The sequence below is a fragment of the Mauremys reevesii genome, linkage group 4 (genome assembly GCF_016161935.1).
Source record: "Mauremys reevesii isolate NIE-2019 linkage group 4, ASM1616193v1, whole genome shotgun sequence".
Lineage (NCBI taxonomy): Eukaryota > Metazoa > Chordata > Testudines > Geoemydidae > Mauremys > Mauremys reevesii.
Window position 1 is genome coordinate 6,760,336 of NC_052626.1, and position 23,799 is coordinate 6,784,134.

A 23,799-nucleotide genomic window follows, 5' to 3' on the forward strand; every position below is an offset into this window, starting at 1 on the left:
ACTACTTCATTTCTTCTAGCTCTGCAAGTCATTACCTTCAAAGCCTCTCCTTTACTCACTAGTTAGGGCCTTTCTTTACAACATGTATTTCTTTAACCTTACTTAAGCTAACTTTAATCATCTGATTTTATATGTATTCTACAATCATCTTTGTGCCTGTCAGGAGACAAAGCTTCTGAGTGTAATTTGGTACTCCTCATCCCTCCCACCACACCCTTAGGTTATATGAGACACTGTCGTACAACACCATCTCACTGATAACATGATGCTTAACATGGTGGTGAAAGTGAAAGGGCTAATCTTGCTGCTCTGAACTCTAATAGGATTATCTTTTCTTTTTCTCCTTTCTGGGACAAAGATCGTTGGGATGTGAGGTGATCGATGAGAGCTCCATGTTGCAGGCCATCAACCATTATAATTATTTAGTAGGTAAGATTGAGACTGGTCAATGCTGTATAAAACTAGGAATTTGGATTCCTTAAATCATCAACTGAAGACCACTAGTTTGAAAGCTGAGTTTTTGGTTCCTTGTTTCGTTTGGTTCATGTTCTCAATAAGAACCAATGGAGATCTCTCTTGTATGCAGCTGCTTTATTAGCCAATGCTTTTACAGCTATCCCACCAAGAAGCCATTTTCCTTTGAATCTGGAGGAACACAGGATCTGTTCTGGACACATCTGCCATTTAGGGATGAGCTAGCTGTGCCATCCGACAGCTGAGCTGAATGTCAATCTGAGCAGCAAATCTTCTGGAGATCCAGGGATGAATCTATCATAAAGACTGTAGCCTCATGACTGTTAAAATGAATTACTCCCTGCTTGTAAGGTTCAATGACTTGAGAGTATCACATCAAGTAAAAGAAATTGTGAAAAAGGAAGTTGCTGAAGCTTCAAAAATCCATTCTTACAGTGGCCTCCACTTTTTAAGCCACTGGGTACTTAAAGGAAGATCTCCTCTGATGGGATAACCTTCTTGTCTAGTGACACTGCTTGGACACCTCTTTTAGGTACACAAAACAAGGAATGTTTGGGTTCCCATAGCTTGTAGAATTTGAGAGGACTGCTTGCCTCTTCGAATTATCTAGGTAGTCCTACTTCTAGTAACACCCTTGAAAGAAAAATGGACTGGCAAACTTGAACTGGAATTGACCTGAGAGAGTAGGTATTTTGCCAAGAGATTTGGAGCCCAGCTTTTCAACAGTACTGATGGCATATCTAGCTATGGTGATGAAACAATCCAGAGGAAAATCTTTTCTAATTTCTCTTTGTCAGAGTAATCAGCCCCAGAAGTTGATAAATATGCTCTAATTCAGTGGGAAGTTTTGGTTTGATTATTGCATGAAATCCTATGGCCTGTGTTACGCAGGTCAGAGTAAATCATAACAACCTCTTTTCACCCTAATATTTATTCATATACAACACATCCTTCCTCAGAGGAAGAGTTGGACTAAGAGGAGGGAAAGGGAGAGCGTTTTGGGGTTTTATAAAGAGATGTGTCTTCAGTTTGTTTGATTCTTCTTGAACTTAATTTTTTAAAGAAACCTTTGATGAAACATTCTCCCCTCAAATGTTGCGACTCCTCTGCTGGAAGGGGTTAAAAACTCCTGGTGGGTTGCCAGATGGGTAGGACTTCTCTGCCTGGGGCCCTCTCACAGCATTGAAATGGGCCAGTTAACTGCAGATAGGAACGCAAACTACTTGTCAGGCTTAGCAGAAGTGGCATGAAAGAATATCAGAATCTTGCACATCATTGCAGATACTGTATTCCCTACCCCCATCCTTACAAGGAACACACACAATGATCAATCTCTTAAAAATTAAGACTGGGGTGATTTATTAATCTTGTTAAGAACTCTGATACAAAGCACAGTAAAAGGCCACAGACCAGTAAATAAAATGTGGCTTTTGGCCACTTTACAAATTCTGCTACAGTACTACCAGTAAAACAGACTCACTCTCACACCAGTTCAAACAACAAGTAGTTCAACTGGCAAAGAAAAGTTCCATTCACTTTTCAGTTTAAAAAGTTTAATAAAGCTTTAAGTGTTTGCTGGTTTAAATGCTACCAATTTCCAAAAGGGAATTTGTAATTAAATGAAGTTAGAGCTAAAGAACGTTATTAGGTTTGGAAGGCAAGACTTTGTTCCTAAGCCATAGGAAATGCTTCTGAATGTATAAGATTGCAAGAGTAGCAGACTGTATTACAGGCCTCAAGTCACTTAAATTTATACAGGTTATTAGCATTATCTGTAAATATACAATATAAACAACTGTACATACATGGCATATAGCTTTGTTCTCCGAAACAGTAGGCAACTCTTTAGCTTAAAGCAACAAAGAGTCCTGCGCATGCGTCTGACGAAGTGGGTATTCACCCACGAAAGCTTACGCTCCAATACTTCTATTAGTCTATAAGGTGCCACAGGACTCTGTCGCTTTTTACAGATCCAGACTAACACGGCTACCCCTCTGATCTTTAGCTTAAGACACCTTTGCCTGCCAAAACAAAAAGGCACATCTGAACAAGATGCATGCTAAATACTAGGGATTCTTTCCAATAACTGGGTTAGGTAGTCCTAGGTTATTTGTCAAAATAATCAAAACTAATAGTGCATTCTGATATCTTCATTTAGATTTTCAACCCATTTTTCTTTTTCATCTTCAGCAGCAAATAACTGGACATTAAGACATGGCATAAAAAATTTGAGAACAGTAGTTGTCATTCACAAACTTCCTAGATTTACATAAAATTCGAAGGCAAGTAGCCAGATGTTTAAAATCAGTAACACTATCCACCCTCATGCTTGTGTCGTAATTCCACTGTTCTTTTTTTTTTTTTTTTAAAAGGCCACTAGTGCTCAAATTTGAAAAATTCCACAAACACACCTTTTTTTCGGCTCAGTGCAATGAACTGATAGTTTAAATTCATGTAGTGTAGTTTACAGTGCAAAATATATAATCTTTATACTGGCATAGCTGTCGGCACTGAGGATCTGAGACAAGGCAATGCTACTGATCACCTGAGGGTAATGCTGTGGGAGTAGACAAAGAGCGGAGGGTGTATTCTTATTTTTCGAATTTTTAACTTTGTTTTGATCAGCAGCACTTTTGTAAGAGCATTATTTGTGAAAGTACTAAAATACACTGCCTTTTTTGAATAAATAAAAAGGAACTTTACAAATACTATTCCAGTGTCAATGACTAATATGGCTAAGGTCATTGAGGAGTTTCTGCATTTTCTAGCAAAAACTGTCTGTCCAAAGGAGGATGGGAAAGCTCCCTTTTGTAAGTCTTTGGTGGCAGTTTTGGTAACTGAGGGCTAGAATTTTGCCTTGGTGGGACTGGAGGAGCTGTAGGATGGGCAAGGTTGTTGTGACTTGAGCTGAGCACATAGCAGCGACGCAGGACCCTTGGAGAGGGGGTGCTTGGAGGAGTGTTTGGTGAGCTTGGGCATGTGCTGGCTTCCCTGAACCGATCTGGATCTCTGTGAAAGCGTCCCACTGGCGGTGGCTGGAGGTTAAATGGACAGTTTATGAAGTGTTCTGGAGGCCGAAGTGGTACTGGTGGAGGGGTGTCAGGAAGAGGGTCTCTTGGAGGGGGTGGTGGTGGACTATGCAGCAGTTGATCAAATGGATTATTGTAAGCAGGAACTCTAGGTTGTATCTTTGGAGGAGGAGGTTGCCTTGGTGGAATAGCAGGAGGATCATCATCAGATTTTAAACTTCCCTGAAATACAGAAAAAGAAATCACCCAAGGAACCTTTCATTTCCTATGAAGTAATATATTTCCCGACATGCACTGAAGGAAGGTGTAGAGTGAAGGGTTCGCTAGTTGAAAAAGTGACACAGTGTAGCCTTTAACGGGCAAAACCTCAGGTTGAGAGAACTGATTTTTACAAACCCAGTGGTAAGAGTTTTTCCCCAAGATTACAATCATTCTAATATGTATACACACCCACAAAACAAAGAGCAATGCATCAGTGTACTGTGTTCATATCGTTTATTTGCAGTTTAATTATGCTACTTCATGTTGTACTAGGACTAGTATTGCCATGTATTTTGTAATAGTAATGAAATCTTATTAATATGAAACCTCAGTTCAGCTCTCTGCTATTAAGTTTTTGCTAAGAAGTGGGGCAAACAGGGTAAGGGTGCTGCCTGTTCTGTGAGATTTATTAGGTTTGAAGATTAACAAATCAGAATTAACAAGATTGCACTACATTAGAACACTGTGCACATGTCAAAGACCAATGTTCCATAAAGCTTATCAAATCCACCAACACGTTTACTAACAAGATAATTTAACTCACACACACACTATCACCTTAGAGTTAGAAGCATCCTGATCAAACTTTTTGCGTGGAGGAAGTGGAGGAGGAACCAGAGGCTCTTCACTTAGTTTATGTATACTACCACACGAACTGAAGAAAGATTCTAAAAAGAGATAAGGTGAGTTTCAGGTGGTGCACAATACAGTAAAGTGAAACATTCTGAAATTTTTTAGACAAAACTAGAAGCAAACTAACAAACAGATTCTTACAGACACAAGGTGGGTGAAGTTATATCTTTGATTGAACTAATTTCTGTTGGTGAGAGAAGTTGGTCCAAAAAGATATTACCTCACCCACCTTGTGTTTCTAATATCCTGGGACCGACACGGCTACAACAACGCTGCATAAAACAGATTCTTGGTATTCAGTGGCATCCCTAATTGTTCAGCCTAGCGGAAGGAAGTTACTTTACCAGTCATTTTTGTAATTACACACTGCATTTCACAGACTTCTGTATGAAGTACAATATATACTCATACGGCAGGAATAAGCAATACTGAATGCCTCAATTTGATAGTCTTCCTATGCTCTCTGTATTTAGAAGATGAAAAAATGAAGGCCTGATAAGAAAAGCTAGTAGACAATGAAACTGTTTCATTTGGAAACATTTTCATGAGGAAGAATTCATTGTCTTTAACTGGAAGCATGCAGTGGTGTATGTGGTTTTGGCATATGTTTAAATCAAAAACTGGTATGGAAAACCACCTCCTTCTGTCCAAAAAGTGATTACACCTTCACATTTGGAATTTACAGGGCTACTTATGCAGTTCTGTTGCAATCTCACAGCAGAAAAAATGGTAGAGCAGACAAAAATAGTACATAAGACTCCAACTGTTACAACTTCTTTCATCCCCTTTAAAAGTTTTTTTTTTCCTCCAAAGAGAAAAAAGGTGGAAAGGGATATTTAAGAGTTCAGAAAAATATTAAACGTTAGGCATTTAAATAAGAAAACACTGGCTCTTGCTATAGCTTGTTTCTTTCCATTTATGTGCACGATCCAGATCAGTATGTTAAGTGGATTTGTTTTCCCAATTTTGTACTGTATTCTACAAGTCTGGATTTTCATAAAATCAAATTGCAAATAAAAATGCCTGCTTTTATTCAAGAGGATAGGCACAGGTGGCAGCACTGTTCTCAATTGTATATCAGATGTACTACGCATATAAATACAGTGTCAGATCACCACATAGGGTACGGAAAGTACCTTTTCTCTCCCTAATAGTAGAGCAAATACTTGCATGAGATTTTAATGCCAACAACTGTAATATCTAGTTACTTTATCTGTGCAGTTAGCCAGTCTTTATCAATTGAGCAACAGTGCGAAAAACATCAATGTTATTTGCTAAGCTCAAACCCAAGCAGTCCTTAGATTTTATCCATCATTTTACTGTATGCTCTACCTAACGTGTGAAAAAACCCTTTTTTTTAAATGAACTGGTCTAACATTTTATACCTTTACTATGAGAGTTTCATTATTCTTAGGCTCTTATGGTACAAAAGTACATTTAGAAAGTGGAAAGAATTTATTGACAAACTGCAGGACTCAGGGTACTCACTTGACTGCGGCAAATGGACAGGAGCAAAGATGCTATTGTTACCTAATAAAATGAAAAATGGATCAGAAAATAAATTTTGCCACCAAAACAGTGTTCCCCCTTCCCTTCATCTGTTTATAAAACATCCCTGGGGTGTATCTTTAAAATATCTCTGATGTACTATCAAATCTATTGTTGAAACAAGGTACATTCTACTATATAAATATTTCGAGGCCAAAAGCTTTGAGAGTTATTGTTGAAGAATATATGGCTTTTTAAACAGTATTAATAAAAAGTTATAGTTAAGAATATACTGAATACTAGAAACATAGGAAATTACAACTGAATTTTGACACCATCAACCACCCTAGTCACCTTTTACCTAGAGGCTGGAGAGCCCTCACTATTTGCCACACGAAACTCAAGTTTGTCATGTAATCCCCTTTCTGGTGTTTAGTTTTATGATAATATGTGAACATAACTCTTATCCTTCCATTCCAGCCCATGCAATATGTACTAAGAGGGTATAACAGGGTGGTAGTTGTATCTTTTGGATCCTGGCATCCAAATCTGTCAACAGGTGAACAAGTGTGAATGGTCAACTGCCCACTGACAGCGCAACACAGAGCAACCAGATTGAGAGGGGAGAGGAAATACCGAGGGTGGACTTCATTCCAGCACAGATGACAAACACAGAACCTATGCACTACTTAAAAGCCCTACTTTAGCCCTCAAAATAAGGCTTAAGTGGTGCATACGCCATGTGCTGACCTTCTGTGTAGGAGTTAATTTCACCTGAATGCACTTCACCCTCATCAGGTAGTCATAGGACTGAACTGAATGGGCAAGCAGCATTCTCCCAGAAACAACCACTTCCGTAGCTGTGCTTGGGACAGCTGTTTTAAGAGGGGGGGAGGAAAGGGCACAGAGTTTAGGTTCTTTTGTGAATAACATTAGATGTTGACTTCCATTACGTACTTGGTGCATAGCTTCTATAGGCGAGGAGTGCAGCAGAAACAGTTCAACAGTGCTGATGAAGTAGGTACCAGCTCTGCTGACTAAGCCTGTAACTTCCATGAACACTCACATGTCATTTGTGGGAGAAAGGGCAAACATGACAGGCCTGTGTTTGGAACAAGTTTCCCAAGCATAACCTCAGCAGCTGGCAACCACCGTATACCATTTCAGGCCTCTCTGAAGCTTTAAGGACCCATCATCCTGTGCCACTCCCAGCAGTAACAGACTCTGCTGAAAAGGTGCTCATGGGTTTCAACTTTTTAGTGGAACTCAGGGTTGCTCTATTTTCTCAATTGTCCCCATCCTTTCTCTTAAGACTTCTAATTTATTTCCAAAGCTGCTTTATATCCCATCACTATCAAAATCCAGTACATTACAGCTTCTTCTACAAATGAGACTTGCTTTGGCATTGTAATAAAGATGATATGCCATATTAAATAGCAGAACATTCTTGTTGATGCCCCTTCTTTCAACACCAGCATCCCTTGTGACACCAGTGTCGCCTCTCTGCCAAACAGTACTAGATACTTGGATATATCCAAGGAGAAACAATCAGTAACACAGAGTCTGGATATAACTTGTGTTATTCTCTCACTCACACTCTCAGAACAGAAAAGCAACACCTTTCAGGAATCCCAACATCCTTGCTTGGCTTCCAAGAAGCAACTATGCCTCAAAAATTGACCCTATCAAGCCCAAGGCAAAGAGCAAACTCTCCTGTTACTTGTACAACTCGCTCTATACAGGACCTTGTAAAAACCAAGAACACCATCATGTGCATTTCTTCCAGGACTAAAGGCTTGTAACTAGAAAAAGAACATAGAAAGAAGACTACGTTTAACAGCACCACCTGGTGTCATCTGCCAGAACAAAACATTTTTTAAGGAACAACAAGAGCCTATGCAGAGGTGAGGTGGAATATCAAATGAAAAAACAACAAGTAAATATAAAATATATTATATACATACCATAAGAACTGTTGAGATCAATATCTAAAAATACACTACGTTCTGAAGAGGCAGACACTGGTGGAGTAGATGGCGTATTCGGAGAAGTCGGGGCCGATGCTGCTGACTCATGCTCTGCTTCAGTAATTCTACTGAAACTTATTTTACATGGTTCCCTTTCCAGTGGTGTCGGGTGACCTCGCAAGGTTCCAGAGGTGGAACCATGTCTGCCAGTATTGGGCCTTATTCCAGGAGATTTTAGAGGGTATGTTGTTTTCCTAGGCTAAAGGAAGTAATCATGATTAATATTACTAGTATTTAGTATAGTAAACTAACAGTAAAAATGCCAACCCACTATCTGACACTGGAAAAAACAAACCAAAAAGGAATTGAGTACAACACTCTGAACAAAAATCATAATTTTGTTTAATGGTAGGTGATTTTTATAATGGGTCTAAGTTTATAACGGGTCTGTCACTGTTTATTACAAACTAATCTTTATGGGGTTTTAATAAAATTGTGAAAATTTGCTCCGCTCAAGAAATCTTCCTTTCAATAATTCCAAAGAATTGTTAGTCTGGAGTTTCATATGTGTGTCAATCAGGACAAACCATGAGAGTCAGCAAGTGGTGTACCAGGGGAGCTCTTTTGCAGAATGTAGTAAGAAGGAGCCAGAGTACAGGGGCAGTCAAACCACCTCACAGTAAGGGTGACGTGACAATCCTATTGATTATACTGTATAATTCACCAGGCCCTTACCCACATGCATAGATCCAAGAGTTGGAATCCCATGAGATAGGAATCTTTGAATAAGAATAGTTTTTTCTTTATTTTTATATATTCTGGTATCCGATTTAGTCTCTGGTATCTGATTCAGTCCGTATACAATTCTTATCCATAAGAGTGACAGGTGCGGCTGATATGACATTGCAGTCAAAAGAAGCATGAATTAATCTGAATTGCACGAGGTTACTGACTTGTAACTGAAGGTTCTTCAAAATGTGCGTTTCTAGTGTGCCTGAGATCAGAGATTGCTATCAAGTAGTGTCCATTGGTCCGCACCCACACAGATGTTCTCCTTATGCTCCAACTGAAGGTATAAGAGGCGGGATGGACAGATGCTTCTTCAATTCCTCTCTTACCACCAAATCAGAAGAATTTGAAGAAGATTGAAAGAAGGGTAGGGTCATGGAATAGAGACAGGGATCCCACATCTCGAAGCATCACCAGTTACAGGTCAGTATACTTTTGTCTTTGAGTGCTGGTCCCTATGTGTATTCCACATGTGAGTGATTGATAAACAGGTAGTTAAACAGGAGGGGTCGGGGATGCAGTAGGTATAGATAGTTGTAATACTGCAGTTCCACCAGCTACATCTGCAGAGGAGGCTTGAACTAATGCATAATGTATAGCCACTCTACAGATGTTCCATATAAATACACCTCTCAAAGAGATGCCTCTGTGGTTGCCTGTGCTCTAGTGGAATGGGCAGTCACCTCCATCTGGAGGAGGAATAGAATGATGCAGCTGGAGATTCACTGTCTCTGAGCAGATAACGTCCGCCCTCATGACTGTTCTGCTACAGCAACAAGTAAGCTTGATGATTTTCTCATCGATTTCATCCTTTGCAGGTAGAACACCAGAGCTCATCTGATGTCCAGAGAGTGAAGTCTTCTCTCCTCGCTGGAAGCATAAGCTCTGGGGAACAATACCAGTAAGTGGATAGGTTGAGTTATGTGAAACTCAAATTACTTTTGAGACAAATTTTGGGTGAAGGCAAAGGAAAATGAAGTGTCCTACTTGAGGATGGAAGGCACTGATTGCTGCTAGATGAACTGCAGGGGAACTAATGAAAAGCCCTGAAGTTTTCAGGGACAGGATAACCCTGACGTTTTGGACTATCTGCAGATTCTGGAGGACCGATTACATTGCACCCAGGAAGAGAAACTTCCATTTAGCCAAATAACACGTTCTGCTGTACTCTTTCCTTCTTTGGTTGAGAATAAACAATGATCTCCAAGCATGAACATTCTAGATCTGATGCTCATCCAAATACCAGGCTGTAAGGTGAAGGGGCCATGGGGTTGGGATACTTGTTGTTGCTGTTCTTCCAAGGTAGTAGATACGTGAAGAGTTGGATGCTGATGAGAGGATAGGCTGACAGTCACAGAAGGCCCAGAAACAAGAAATGTCCAGAGCCTCCAAAACTCCTCCAAAGAGAGTGCCAGTTCTTGTTCAAATAGCAGAGCTATCGGAACCAGTGGGTGAAAGCTCCTACCTATGGACTGAGGAGGGGAATGTTCTCATCTCCGCGAGGTAGTTTCCTCCTATGTTCAAAAAAGAAGACTATGAATAAGAAAAAGTGAAGATATCCTCCCATGAAGTGTAAGTTTAGGTTCGTTTTGAGTCTGGGGCAATCCAGTAATTGGGACCAATGAATCCAGAGCAACCACAGTCGTCATGGATAGCATGTCGGGGACAGGTCGGTAGCACCAAAGTGTCTACTTAGGAGCTCTTAAATGGGGTTGGCGGGTGCCAATTGGCATTGATGTCAGTACCAGCAGATCTTCTCTCTTTTGTGCTTTGCCCTCATGATCAGAAAGTTTAAGTGAGCTTAAATCTTTAAGAACTGTGTGTGTGGACACAGTGGGCTTGGACAGAGTCAGGGAAGGATCCCTTCTCTCAGAAAAAGACCTGGAAGAAAATCTGTCCTTATGCTTAGCGTGCTCCTGACTCTCACGAGAAGCCCTGTATGGCGACTCCTTGGGCTCAGCAGTTCTGGCTTCCTCTCCTGGGCTTGTGCTTGTTGGGACACTGCTCATTGGTTGAGGCCAATGTACAGGTGGGTCTCCCTGGCCTGGATCAGACGGAGGTCTCATAGCATCTTACAGAAAAGGCTCTCAGACAGAGCTCTCATGTCTCATGGTTTTAAAGGAAAATGAGCAGCAAACACTGCATTTAGCTGAGACATGTGCCTCTCCCATATAACAGAGGCAGTGTTAGTGCTCACAGAGAAGAAGCGGGGGTGGGGGTGGGGTAAGAAGGGGTGGGAGGGAGATGCAGTTCTTAAACTCAGGACTCTGGGCATAATCTTTGTCCATGGGAAGAGACTCCCTGAGGTGGGGAGAAAGTATGTTGTTATCAAATACACCAAGATTAAAACTAACTACACTAAAATACTAAAAGCTATTTATAATATATTTACAGCTTTGAAGAAGAAAGAAGCATGAAGAAAATCTGTGGACAATGAGGGTTCATACTCAAGCCATGTGACGGTAAGAAGGAACTGGAGTGGTGGCAGTCTACACTGCTCCTTACATCCTCATCTGGAGCACAAGGAGAACAACTGGGCAAACCTCTCCAGTCTCAGGCACATGGTGCACACGCGTACATACATGTGGAATACCTACAGGCACCATGTTTTTAAGGAGGCATTATTTTAGCAGCACTTCATCTGATTCTCTTGGTAGAGGAGTATAACCTTAATCACCCTTAAGACACAAAAACTGTTAACTGCTTTATGGTTCTCTTACCCCAAGAATAAGAAAAAGGCACTCCTGATTTGCCAAGAGTTACAGCAAAGATAATGACATAATAGTAAGTTTTCTATGAGGCATAATATCGTGAAAATCACGTTATGCTTCAGCAGCTGTTATTTTAAAAATAAAATGTTAATTAAAATGACAAACTAATCAACACTATCTGGCTTCACAAGCAGATTGTACCTCATTTTAAATTTTGTAGTATATTTCAGTTCAGCACTGAAGTGAAGAGAATTTCCATTTAGCTCTGAAAGTGAAGTTTATTTTTGAAAATATTCCTCTGAATGTCAGAGAAAAATACCAATTAACATTTATTTCAAAAGGTTTTTCCACATTTTGAAATTAAAAGCATTTCACAATGCTATCAAGCCATTTTATAAGTTCTAAAGAGAAGAACTACACTGCATAAAATCAAACTTTTTAAGCTATTCTTTCCAAGATTTTATTGTAAATCACAATTTGCTTATAACGCCAAAAGAGGTGTATTTTTAGGAACTAAAATAATCTCAAACTAAAAAACCAACAGTTTTGGAATAAAAAGTCTTGTGACAAAAACTCAAGAAACATCTATAATTTCAAAAGAAGTAAATACACATTATTAATAGTAATATTCATATTAATTTATTAAAGTATCAGTGGATTTAAAATACTTAAATTACAAGAAAAAGACTTACAAATCTAGGTGGCTGCTTGCAGTTTCGAGGTTCAATTTCTAATGATTTGTTGAACAAGTAGTCTGTAAACTCTTTTTCTGGTGCATTTCCCATAGGATTGAGATTTTCAAAAAACCGCTAAAATGAGGTAAACAAGTTTCAATAAATAATTTTATATGCTCTTAACAACATATGCATATATAGAAAATACAAAACTGTTCAATGAAATCTGAACATTTCACTGACTACATGCATCTTTTATACTACTGTTAATTCATTCCTGGAAAAATACAGTAACAAGTCCTGATGCAAATGACAGTAAAAAACATACATTACAAGTTAATGGTAATTAGGCTTGAAAGAATTAGATTTTTACCAGTAAATGTCAATTTCAGCGTACACACACAAACCAACAAAAAAAATCTCCATTGATGATAATCAAAATTTACGGACAGGCAGAGTAAGAAAAATGCTGCTTGAAAACGTAAGAGTTTGATTTAAGGATATTTATTTTGTATATTTTGACATGTAATATTGACAATTTGTTTTAAGGGTTATAAACTTTTAACTTTTTGAATCTCAGCAGCTATTACATAATTTTTGTCTGATCTCACCTATTCTGACACTCCACCCATATTTTCCTGCAACTGTGAAAATGTAAATAGATAAAAATCTAAAAAATGCTTAAAATAAACATCAATATTATCTGTCAAAATTATAAAAATTGAATCCTGCCTAGTCTAATGATAATGTAAAATGTACTGACTAAAGGAATTATTTTAAATCACATGAACAGAGCTATTTTAAATTAACAATATTCTGTAAAATGCTTTGTAGTTATGTAGATGATTTACCAAGTATCTCAATGCAGTCATCAAGATCTTCCAGTTCCTTCATTTTCAAACAAACATTCTTTTTTTTACTAGCATCAATACTTATAACGTATAACTTACGATTACTATATTTCTGTCTTGTCTTGATTTGTTTTCAAAATATTCCAATGCTCCTCTTCGTAATTTTAAAATTATATCACTTAACCCTTTTCCAGAATTGTTCTCAATAATGAACAGCACAATACAAAGAATGCTGTCACTCAGCTACAGTTTTCAGAGTGACCAGAACTGTACACATTATTTCAGGTGAGAGCATAGCGTAGATTTAAAGAATGGCATTTTGATATTTTCAGAACTGTTCTCATTCTTTATGCAGCCTAACATTGTGTTGCTTCTTTGACTGGTGCTGTAAACTGAGCAGACATTTATTGAATTGTCCACAAAACAGCCCAGGAGGTTACAATTAATTAACTGAGTGGTTACAGAAAGAACAGGAGTACTTGTGGCACCTTAAAGACTAACACATTTATTTTAGCATGAGCTTTCGTGAGCTACAGCTCACTTCTTCGGATGCATAGAATGGAACACACAGACAGGAGATATTTATGAGTGGTTACAGTTACTTAACATCAGTCCTTCCAACGAGCATTCCCTTACATTTGCCAACAATAATTTAATCTGGCATCACGTGGCCAATTCACCTTGCTTTAAGTCTTCCTGGAGTTCTTCAATATTCTCGAGTGTGAGGCTAATCTGATTCTGTGTCATCTGCAGATTGTGCCACTTAACTGTTCACCCCCTTTACGGTTCATTAATATATTAAATACTGGTCGTAGTAAAGAATCTAGAGAAAACCGCTGTTTACCTTTTGCTACGTTGAAAGACGACCATTTATTCCTACTCATTGTTTTCTTTCATTTACTTTCAAATCCGTAACTGCTTGCCCTATGACTATTTAACTTCCTTAGTAGCCTCTTGTCAGAAACCTTGTCAAAGGAGTTTGGGATTAATTGGATACATACAAAGGATTCTAATATATCAGAGCAGCACACTTTTTCTTCACAGAAACTGTTAGTTTCTCATCATATATCCATGTTGTTTTAAAACTCTTTTCTTCCTCTTGCTCTAATCCTATTCACTCCGCTCCAGCTAGTGAAGTACTGTATAGCAATAGCAAAAACAAGAAGTGTCTGTTGTATAGTAGTGAGCAGATGAGATATATGTGATGAACTATATTAAGGATTTAGAATTAATGTATGCTTTGACGCACACACTTTTCTTTACCAATGATGGTTATTGCACTATTAAGGCAGTCATCCCCACATCTACTAGTACCCTAGCAAGAATATCAGTAGCGTATCTGCCACAGTTTTTTTTTTTATCATATGTATACACATACATGCACACACATACATAAAGTATACAGCTATTGTATTTGTTCTTTGATTACCCGTATTTCTGGTTCTATCCGTAAACAGTAAGGTTGGTTTTGATACTGCTGAATTTCGCCTGTAATTTCAGCCACTTTTCTTCTCTTACTGAAGTTGATTAACTCTTTCCCTTGTCTTTTAAGAAAGTCTGGATTCCCTTCTTCTGTCTTCAGAATATTTGTTAGATAGATTCCTAATACATATATATAAAAAAAGAATTTTGATTTTCACATTTCACCCCAACTCCTGTTTTCATTTTTTCTGATAAATGCCAGCAAAGAAATCCTCAGCATAAAAAGAGAGCAAGCCATTTCTTTCAATGCACCAATACTGAATTAATCAGGAAGAGCAAATGAGCTATGCATTCTCTCTGAAAACTAAATATATTATAGAGGGAACAAGTTTTATCTGCTTATACTGAGGTCATGGTCGGGAGGTCACATTCCAACAAGACTCCTCAGCATGCTTAGGTCACCCAGAAAGAAACAGTGTCAAGAATGTGAGATAAAGTTACAGTTTAAGAAAAACCCTATTTTACTGAATTTAACTATTCACAAACACTAATGTTAAAAATCTAATAAATCAGAAGTTATGCATATCACAAGGGCAATTCTTCAGAGTACAGAATGTAATACCTTAAAAAAAACTCAATGCATTTTCAGCATCTTAATTTGTTGCTCATTTTACTGTTAAAAGAAAGCCAACAGAAGAACCTTATCTCCAACCCTGTAATACAACTTACCAAAGAAAGGCACGCAGGGTGGGTTGATTGACTTGAGTTTAGCTAGGTATTTCTTAAAGTGATCTTGACTTAGTTCTACTGCTTCATCCAAAACTTTCTTTTTTCTCTCCTGTAATGCCTAATTTATTGAAGAGAAAACAAAGCAACAATGTGTCTTTTGCATGGTTTGGTTAGTGAAAATAAGGTACCTTCATACTTATATCATCTATCTATAAATTAACAAAACCTTGTTTCTCACAATATTTGAATTTAAGTGTGTTTTAAAATGGTTTCCAGTGTACTACTACATCAACTGTCCCTGACTCTATGGCTTAAAACTTGCCGATGAAACTTCTGGGGTAGACGCAGAGATGCTGACAAAAGGGGGCTTCTGCCAACATAGCTAATGTTGTCTACTGGCAAAAAAAAATTGTCAGCATATGTTGCTTCTGTACCAGGGGACTTAACCAGCATAAGCTCTATAGTGTGGGCAGAGCCCTAAGATGCATCACATGGAAATGTCAAACTACTGTAAATACAGATGATTATTTTCACTTTAATCAATTTACAAAAATAATCCCAATTGTTTTAAGTATGATTTATTTCAAATCTAAACAAATCAAACTTAGTTATCAGCATCTAACACTGATACTAGTAAAAATATTTTTCTCCATACAACACAAACTCCATCCTTCTGTGCAAAACTGTCTTCTGAACTTCAGTAGTCTACTTCAGTGGAATTTATTAGTTTACCGCACACTCATTTTCAGTGAAAAAGTAACCAATTTACACTTTTTCTTCCTAAACTCACCAATGTTCCCCAATGTTTAAACTTTTCTCCAGAATCTGCTAAAACTGGCCTCAGATTCCTTTACACTCACTCTGACCAAGATACAGGAAAGCATCCCTATTTGGGAAAGCAAAGCTTAAAAAAAAAAAAATCTTTGATAACAATGTTCTTAAGCACGTGCTTAAGTTCTTTCCTGAGCATTAAACTCTCTGTAAATGTCCAAACCTATGCATGGATCTTCTTTGGTCAGCGAAAGAAGAAAGGGGTCACCTGCATCTCTCTCAGTTTCTCTTCCCTGCCCCCTCACTGGAATTCTGCAGCTCCCAGATAGAGTTCAAGGTACAGTAAAAGTTTTTAACTGGTATGCCGGGGAAACAGGGGGTGCCAGTTAACTCAGATGGAGGGGCTTTGGAATGCAGGGGGATGAGGGGTGGAGTGTGGGGCAGGGGTGTGGTAGGGGCTGCGGGGCACAGGCTCTGAGGAGGGAGTGAGTTTGGGTCCAAGACAAAATCTTAGCCTTAGTCATGACATTCAATCATTACCATGCTGGATCTGAGCTGTCAAGCTACAGGTGAAAGACTCCAGGTGTCATTACAAATCCCCTGTGGCACCCAGGACCCTTAATATGCTACTTTTTATAACATTCCTCACGAGTGTTTCACATTACACTTATAAAGAAAGTAACTGTAAAATAACAGTGTTTATTCCAAAAATGGTATATGATTTGTTTTTCTTGATAGTCTCTTAAGAAGGATGCACAAGTCACTCAGAAGACTTACCTCAAATGTATGATCTAGTCTGTACACGGACACAGAATTCATCGCACTGACTATCTCCAACACACCATTGAAATTATTCAACTCTTGAAAAACCTGCAGAATTTCGATTATCCTACTTAACACAGCCACTCGCTCCTCAAAATTCTCTGTTTCCACAATGCACCTAGTCAAGAAACATGGTATTAGGAAATGCTGGAATTAGGACATTCGCTTTGCTAGGCACTGAAATCTAGTGTTTAGTCATCATAGAGAACAGGAGTTCAAAATGAAGACCATTACCCTAAGCTTCCCAGTGTTTTCACTGAAATAAGCAGTTTAAAACGTAAAAGGAGTAGGTTGCCTTGCAGATTTTTGGTTATGTCCTGTACTGTGCCAAGTACAAAATCAATGCTTAACTAAGGTAGTGATTACTGAAATACACAACTATTTAATAATTCAAAATAAAGGAATCTCCTTTAAACTGTAAGAAAATCTGAGCAATCCCTGAACTTCAACTTGATTCCATGTCAGTACATTAACATCCCCAGTTCTTACTTTTCAAACCAAAGAGTAAGATTTGTAGTGTGCCGAATCATTTTCAATAGATTTGGGGAGTTAATTTCCTTATCTTCTTTAGTCCACACACTCCCAACAAGTTCAGACGGCTGCACTGCCCTATTGAAAGAAAATGTTAAGTATGAGGCAAAGGAATGTTTAATACTTAATATTCGTATTTTCCATGTTTGCGGTAGAAGACTTATTACATATTTCTTCCCCTTACTTGTGACATGACATTTGGTACAGATTATTCAATATAATCCGTCATGGAACAGTCAGTCATTCAAAATAATCATTGGACTGGTATTTCAACACGGACACTAACGGACTCTGGAAAATGCCTGTCTCTGTTAAAAGAACATCAGTGGTGTATTTTCAGATTAGAAAATTTCTAAGGACTCAGTTTTGTCTTCTGAAGGAAGAAATAAGCATCCTGAACAAAGAAAACTTCTCATTGTCTAATGGGCAAACACGAGTAATGTGTTGCTGAAATGGGAATCGACAAACCCTGTAAAAGCCTGATGTGCAAAAAGAAATATTTTATTAGAAATCCTTCTGCCATTGTAGCATGCAAACCTTTCAAAAATCCCAGTTTAAATACCTTAGTTTTTTTGAGGGTCCCTAGAGAATAAAGTTCTTTTTAGGATGCTACAAGCATTTTTTATAAGACACCCCCAAACTTTTATTTTGAGAATTCACATATTATGTCCCAGTTATGTTTGAGTGTTGTTTACTCACTACAGCATTTTAGTGTCCTAATTATTTACTGTACAAGTTTGGTTATGTTGACACAAGCCTAATATGTTGATGGATAAACACTCTGGTATAGGACAGAAGGTGAGCAAACCTTACTTGGCAAATCATAAAAGAGAAGAATATACTTCAGGCTGATTCTACAAATTAAAGATTTTTTACTTGCTAAAGCTGAATGCAATTTGATTAACTCAATATTTCAATTACAAATGAAAGCCAAATATAGGGTAGGTATTAAAAGTGATTGCAGAGATCATCATCATTTCCCATTACAAACCTGTAAAGTGGGATTACATATGGCAACCAGCCCTTTTTTTTATTTTTACTTTTAGATTTCCATATTAATCCTGCCAGTTTTCTCCTGTCAGAAAAGGAAATTCATGCTTCTGACTAGTGCAAATAGTGTGACTTATGGAGCCAACAAAAAGCTACCTAAGGAACACACACATTTTTTGAACAACTACCTGTAGAGATCAGATTCTAGAAGTGTTAGCTGACGAGCAATTTCTATTGGATGTAGTGTCATGAGGTCCATCTCAAACTGTCCAAGGTGGCAAATATGCCATTCAATTGGGGGAGGTTGGCTCTCAAAGGTAATGTTATGACTAATTCCATTTGCTTGAGCTTGTTTTTTTCTCTTGATAATCTTAGCAATGGATTCTACCCACTTCTTCATGGATTTGCCTGTAAAAAACAACATTAAAAACGTTCATACTAATGATTTAACAGCTTTTTCAAATGATACTTTTGTTGATGTACACTTCTGCTTGTTAACCAGTAGAATGATATGAAATAAGGTTAGCATTCAGTACTTAAGGAAAAGATTAACAAATTTGTATACATTTTATAGAATGGGATAGAAAAATTCAAGTTCACGGGCCAAATTATTTTCTTTAACAAACACAATTTGTGCACCCACCAAAGGTTACATTTGTGTATGCAAATCAGGAAATTGCATGTGCAAAGAAGTTAGGCATGCAGTTACCTATTTCCATATGCAAACACAGGCACAAAGAGTGCACATTTTTGGATGCACCTGTTTTGTACTTAACTTTGATAGTCTGGCCCTATTTGTTCAAGTTTACAGTTTTTAGTTGTGTGATGACTTTACAATATATTGTGTTAGTTCATTAGAGAGACATGGTGGGTGAGGTAAAATCTTTTATTGAGTCAACTTCTGCTGGTGACAGAGAATCATTTGAGCTACACAGAGCTCTTCTTCAGATCTGGGAAAGGTACTCAGGTCTGGTCTACACTAGGAAATTAGGTCAGTATAACCAGAGTGTGAAAAATCCATAATCCTGAGGTCATGGCTACACTTGCAGGTGTGCAGCGCTGGGAGTTACAGCTGTCTTTGTACAGCTGTGTAGGGAAAGCGCTGCAGTGTGGCCACACTGACAGCTACCAGCGCTGCAGTGTGGCCACATTTGCAGCATTTGCAGCGCTGCTGGGAGTGGTGCATTATGGGCAGCTATCCCAGCGTTCAAGTGGCTGCAACGTGCTTTTCAAAAGAGGGGGGTGGGGTGGAGTGTGACAGGGAGCGTGGGGGAGACAGAGAGTGGATTTTTGGAGCCGATTTTTGTGAGCTCCCTGCCTTGCAAGTTCTAAGGACTGGAAGATACACAGCACCAACCTTCAATCATTTTAAAACTTTCGACCCCTTCCCCCACCCCTCTCTTATTCACTAAATGCAAATAGCCTTCAGACCACATAAGCAGCTGTTTCAAAACGGACCCCCCTCCTCCCGCTTCTCTCCTCAAGCAAATTATCTCTCTCCTCAAGCAAACACTAGCTGTGCACATTCCAAAGGAATTCCCCTGCCTGCCTCTGCTCCAGCAAACAGGAGCTGTGTTTGTTTTTTAGATAAGCAGCTCCGGGAGCCCGGAGTTCACAACAAAACAAAGAGAGGCATCACAACAAAACAAAGAATGTTATCTGGTACTTAAAGCATTTTGGGAAGGTTCCGGAGGTCAGTCACAGCGTAGTAAGATTAATCACTGTTTACACTTGCTCCCCAGCGCTGCATCACCAGCGCTGCACTCGTTATACCTGAGGCAGATCAGGTGTACGGCCAGCGCTGCAGCCAGGGAGATGCAGCGCTGGATGTGCCTTGCAGGTGTGGACAGTTACTAAGTTGCAGCGCTGTAAACCCACCACCAGCGCTGCAACTCTCCAGTGTAGCCAAGCCCTGAGCAACACAGTTAAACCAGCCTAATTTCCTAATGTAGACAGCCCTACCACCTCTTGGACAGGTGGATTACCTATGCCAATGGGAGAATCCCTCCTGTTGGTAGCATCTTCACTGAACTGTTACAGAGGTGTCACTGCAGCATTTTAAGTGTAGACAGACTCTCAGAGCAGGTCTACACTATGGGGGAAAGTCGATCTAAGCCACGCAATTTGAGTTACGTTAGTAGCGTAACTCAAGTCGATGTAGCTCAGATCTACTTACCGCGGGGTCCACATTATGCTATGTTGACAGGAGACACTCTCTTGTCAACTCCCCTTACTCTTCTCATTCCGGTGGAGTACTGGAGTCAATGGCAGAATGATCTGTGGTCGATTTAGCGGGTCTTCACTAGATCTGCTAAATCGACCCCAGCAGATCGATCGCCGCAGGGCTGATCCACTGGTAAGTGGAGACAAGCCCTCAGACTCACAGCTATATACAAGACTGTTTAGCATAAGTAGTTAACACCTATTATAAGAGACCACTCAAGGTGAAGTGGCCTGTTAACAACTCTGCAGCATAAAGACTTGAAAAAATAAACATTTATAAATGTTTACTTTTGAATACTAAGATTGTTTAATAAATGTACAGTATGTAAAACATCCTGGGACCCACTGAGTCTTCAGACCAGGGATTTCAAACCAAAATCCTTTCAAGGAATTGGCCAAAAGTAGCCTATATTTAATCAGAAAAATCTTACACAGTGACTATCAATCCAACAGGGGATCAACAACTGTTTTTTAAATTTGTAACTCAAAATTGTACTACAGGATGGTTAATTTGATAATCTAAAAGTGACATCCAGCATTGCCAAGAAGTCATCTAGATTCAGTTGACATCAATGTTACTCTCCAAGTGGACTGCAAAGGGAGTTTGCTCATGTCTTAAGGGCAGTGGTTCTCAACAACGGGTACACATACACCTGGGGGTTTGCAGAGGTCTTCCAGGGGATACATCAACTCATCTAGATATTTGCCTAGTTTTACAACAGGTTACATAAAAAGCACTAGAAAAGTCAGTACAAACTAGGGCTGTTGATTAATTGCAGTTAACTCACGCGATTAACTCAAAAAAATTAAAAGCGATTAATGGCAGTTTTAATTGCACTGTTAAACAATAGAATAGCAATTGAAATTTATTAAGTATTTTTGGATTCTTTTCTACCTTTTCAAATATATTGATTTCAATTACAACACAGTATACAAAGTAGACAATGCTCACTTTATATTATTATTTTATTACAAATATTTGCCCTGTAAAACTGGCTAACAAAAGAAATAGTATTTTTCAGTTCATCTCATACAAGTACCATAGTGCAATCTCTTTATCGTGAAAGTGCAACTTACAACTGTAGATTTTTTTTTTGTTATATAACTGCACTCAATAACAAAACAATGTAAAACTTTAGAGCCCATAGGTCAACTCAATACTACTTGTTGTTCAGCCAATTGCTCAAACAAGTTTGTCCACATTTACAGGAGATAATGCTGCCCGCTTCTTATTTACAATGTCACCTGAAAGTGAGAACAGGCATTCGCATGGCACTTTTGTAGCCAGCATTACAAGGTCTTTACATGCCAGATATGCTAAACATTCGTATGCCCCTTTATGCTTCGGCCACCATTCCAGAGGACATGCTTCCATGCTGATGATGCTTGTTTAAAAAAAACAAAACAAAAAAAACGCATTAATTAAATTTGTGACTAAACTCCTTAGGGGAGAATTGTATGTCTCCTACTCTGTTTTACCTGCATTCTGCCATATATTTCATGCTATAGCAGTCTTGGATGATGACTCAGCACATGTTCATTTTAAGAACACTTTCATGGCAGATTTGACAAAACACAAAGCAGGTACCAGTGTGAGATTTCTAAAGATGGCTACAGCACTCAACCCAAGGTTTAAGAATCTGAAGTGCCTTCCAAAATCCAAGAGGGACAAGGTGTGGAGAATGCCTTCAGAAGTCTTAAAAGAGCAACATTCTGATGCGGAAATTACAGAATCTGAACCACCAAAATAGAAAATCAACCTTCCGCTGGTAGCATCTGACTGACTTAGATGATGAAAATGAACATGCGTCGGTTTGCACTGCTTTGGATTGTTAGGGAGCAGAACCCATCATCAGCATGGATGCATGTCCTTTTGAATGGTGGTTGAAGCATGAAGGGACATATGAATCTTTAGTGCATTTGGCACGAAAATATCTTGCCATGCTGGTTACAATAGTGCCATGCGAACGCCTGTTCTCACTTTCAGGTGACATTGTAAACAAGAAGTGGGCAGCATTATCTCCTGCAGATGTAAACAAACTTGTTTCTCTCAGCGACTGGCTGAACAAGAAGTAGGACTGAGTGGACTTATAGGCTCTAAAGTTTTACATTGTTTTATTTTTGAATGCAGGTTTTTTTGGTACATAGTTCTACATTTGTAAGTTCATCTTTCATAATAAAGAGATTGCACTACTGTACTTGTATTAGGTGAATTGAAAAATACTATTTCTTGTTTTTTTACAGTGAAAATATTTGTAATAAAAAATATAAAGTGAGCACTGAACACTTTGTATTCTGTATTGTAAGTGAAATCAATATGTTTGAAAATGTAAAGAAATCCAAAACTATTTAAATAAATAGTATTTATTGTTTAACAGAGCAATTAATCAAGCAATTAATTGTGATTATTTTTTTAAAATGCTTGACAGCCCTAGTACAAACTCAAATTTCATACTTGTTTATACTGCTCTATATACGATATACTGAAAGGTAAGTACAACATTTATATTTCAATCAATTTATTTTATAATTATATGGTAAAAATAAGAAAGTAAGCAATTGTTCAGTACTAGTGTGCTGTGACCCTTTTGTATTTTCATGTCTGATTTTGTAAGCAAGTAGTTTTTAAATGAAGTGAAACTTGGGGGTACACAAGACAAACCAGACTCCTGAAAGGGATACAGTAGTCTGGAAAGGTTGAGGGCCGCTGCTTTAGGGAATGTTATCACACTGTTCAACTATAAGTAAGGTTATATTTTAGTCACGGGTATTTTTAGTAAAAGTCATGGACAGGTCATGGGCAGTAAAGAAAAATTCATGGCTCGTGACCTGTCCATGACTTGTACTATATACCCCTGACTAAATCGTGGGTGTTCTGGGGGGTGGGAGGGCGGCCTAAGGGGGCCATGGGTGCTCTGGGGAGGGGAGAGGTTGGTGGTGCGCAGCCTGGGACCCCCACTGCTGCTGGGGTGTGTGTGTTTGACGGAGCTAGCAGGCTCCCTACCTGGCTCTGTGCAGCGACATGTCCCTCAGCATCTAGGTGGAGGCACGGCCTGGGGGCTCTACGTGCTGCCTCCGCCTCGAGCTGTGGCTCCGCAGCTCCAATTGGCCGGGAACCACAGCCAATGGACGCTGTGGGAGCAACGCCTGTGAGCGGAGGCAGCGCACGGAGCCGCCTGGCCACACCTCCACCTAAGAGTCGAGGGAGGGACGTCGCCGCTTCTGGGGAGCCCCCCAAGGTTAGCACTAGCTGGAGCCCTCACCCTCTCCCGTGCCTCAACCCCCTTCCCCAGCCCTGAGCACCCTCCCACACCCAAACTTCTGCTGCTGCGGGGGGGAGGGGGTATGGTAGCCCGAGACTGCCCCAGCAGTGGCTGGTGCGGGTGGCCCAGAGGCTGCCTGAACTGCTCAGGCGGCCCCTGGCCCAGTCACAT

The 23,799-nt window shown here is 39.2% G+C and overlaps 1 protein-coding gene across 1 annotated transcript in view; it reads right to left on the minus strand.

Annotated features, from left to right (window-relative positions):
• Positions 1–2,842: 2,842 nt before the first annotated feature.
• Positions 2,843–23,799, minus strand: part of SOS2 (SOS Ras/Rho guanine nucleotide exchange factor 2) — an 82,923-nt gene continuing 61,966 nt past the window's right edge. The window contains exons 14-23 of the mRNA XM_039537344.1: positions 18,331–18,550; positions 17,111–17,230; positions 16,577–16,739; positions 15,029–15,146; positions 14,307–14,479; positions 12,045–12,161; positions 7,850–8,111; positions 5,886–5,927; positions 4,323–4,432; positions 2,843–3,725 (exon numbers count right to left, since the gene is read on the minus strand). Coding sequence (XP_039393278.1) covers positions 3,216–3,725; positions 4,323–4,432; positions 5,886–5,927; positions 7,850–8,111; positions 12,045–12,161; positions 14,307–14,479; positions 15,029–15,146; positions 16,577–16,739; positions 17,111–17,230; positions 18,331–18,550 — 1,835 coding nt within the window. The 3' untranslated portion in view covers positions 2,843–3,215. The remainder of the gene's footprint in view (positions 3,726–4,322; positions 4,433–5,885; positions 5,928–7,849; positions 8,112–12,044; positions 12,162–14,306; positions 14,480–15,028; positions 15,147–16,576; positions 16,740–17,110; positions 17,231–18,330; positions 18,551–23,799) is intronic.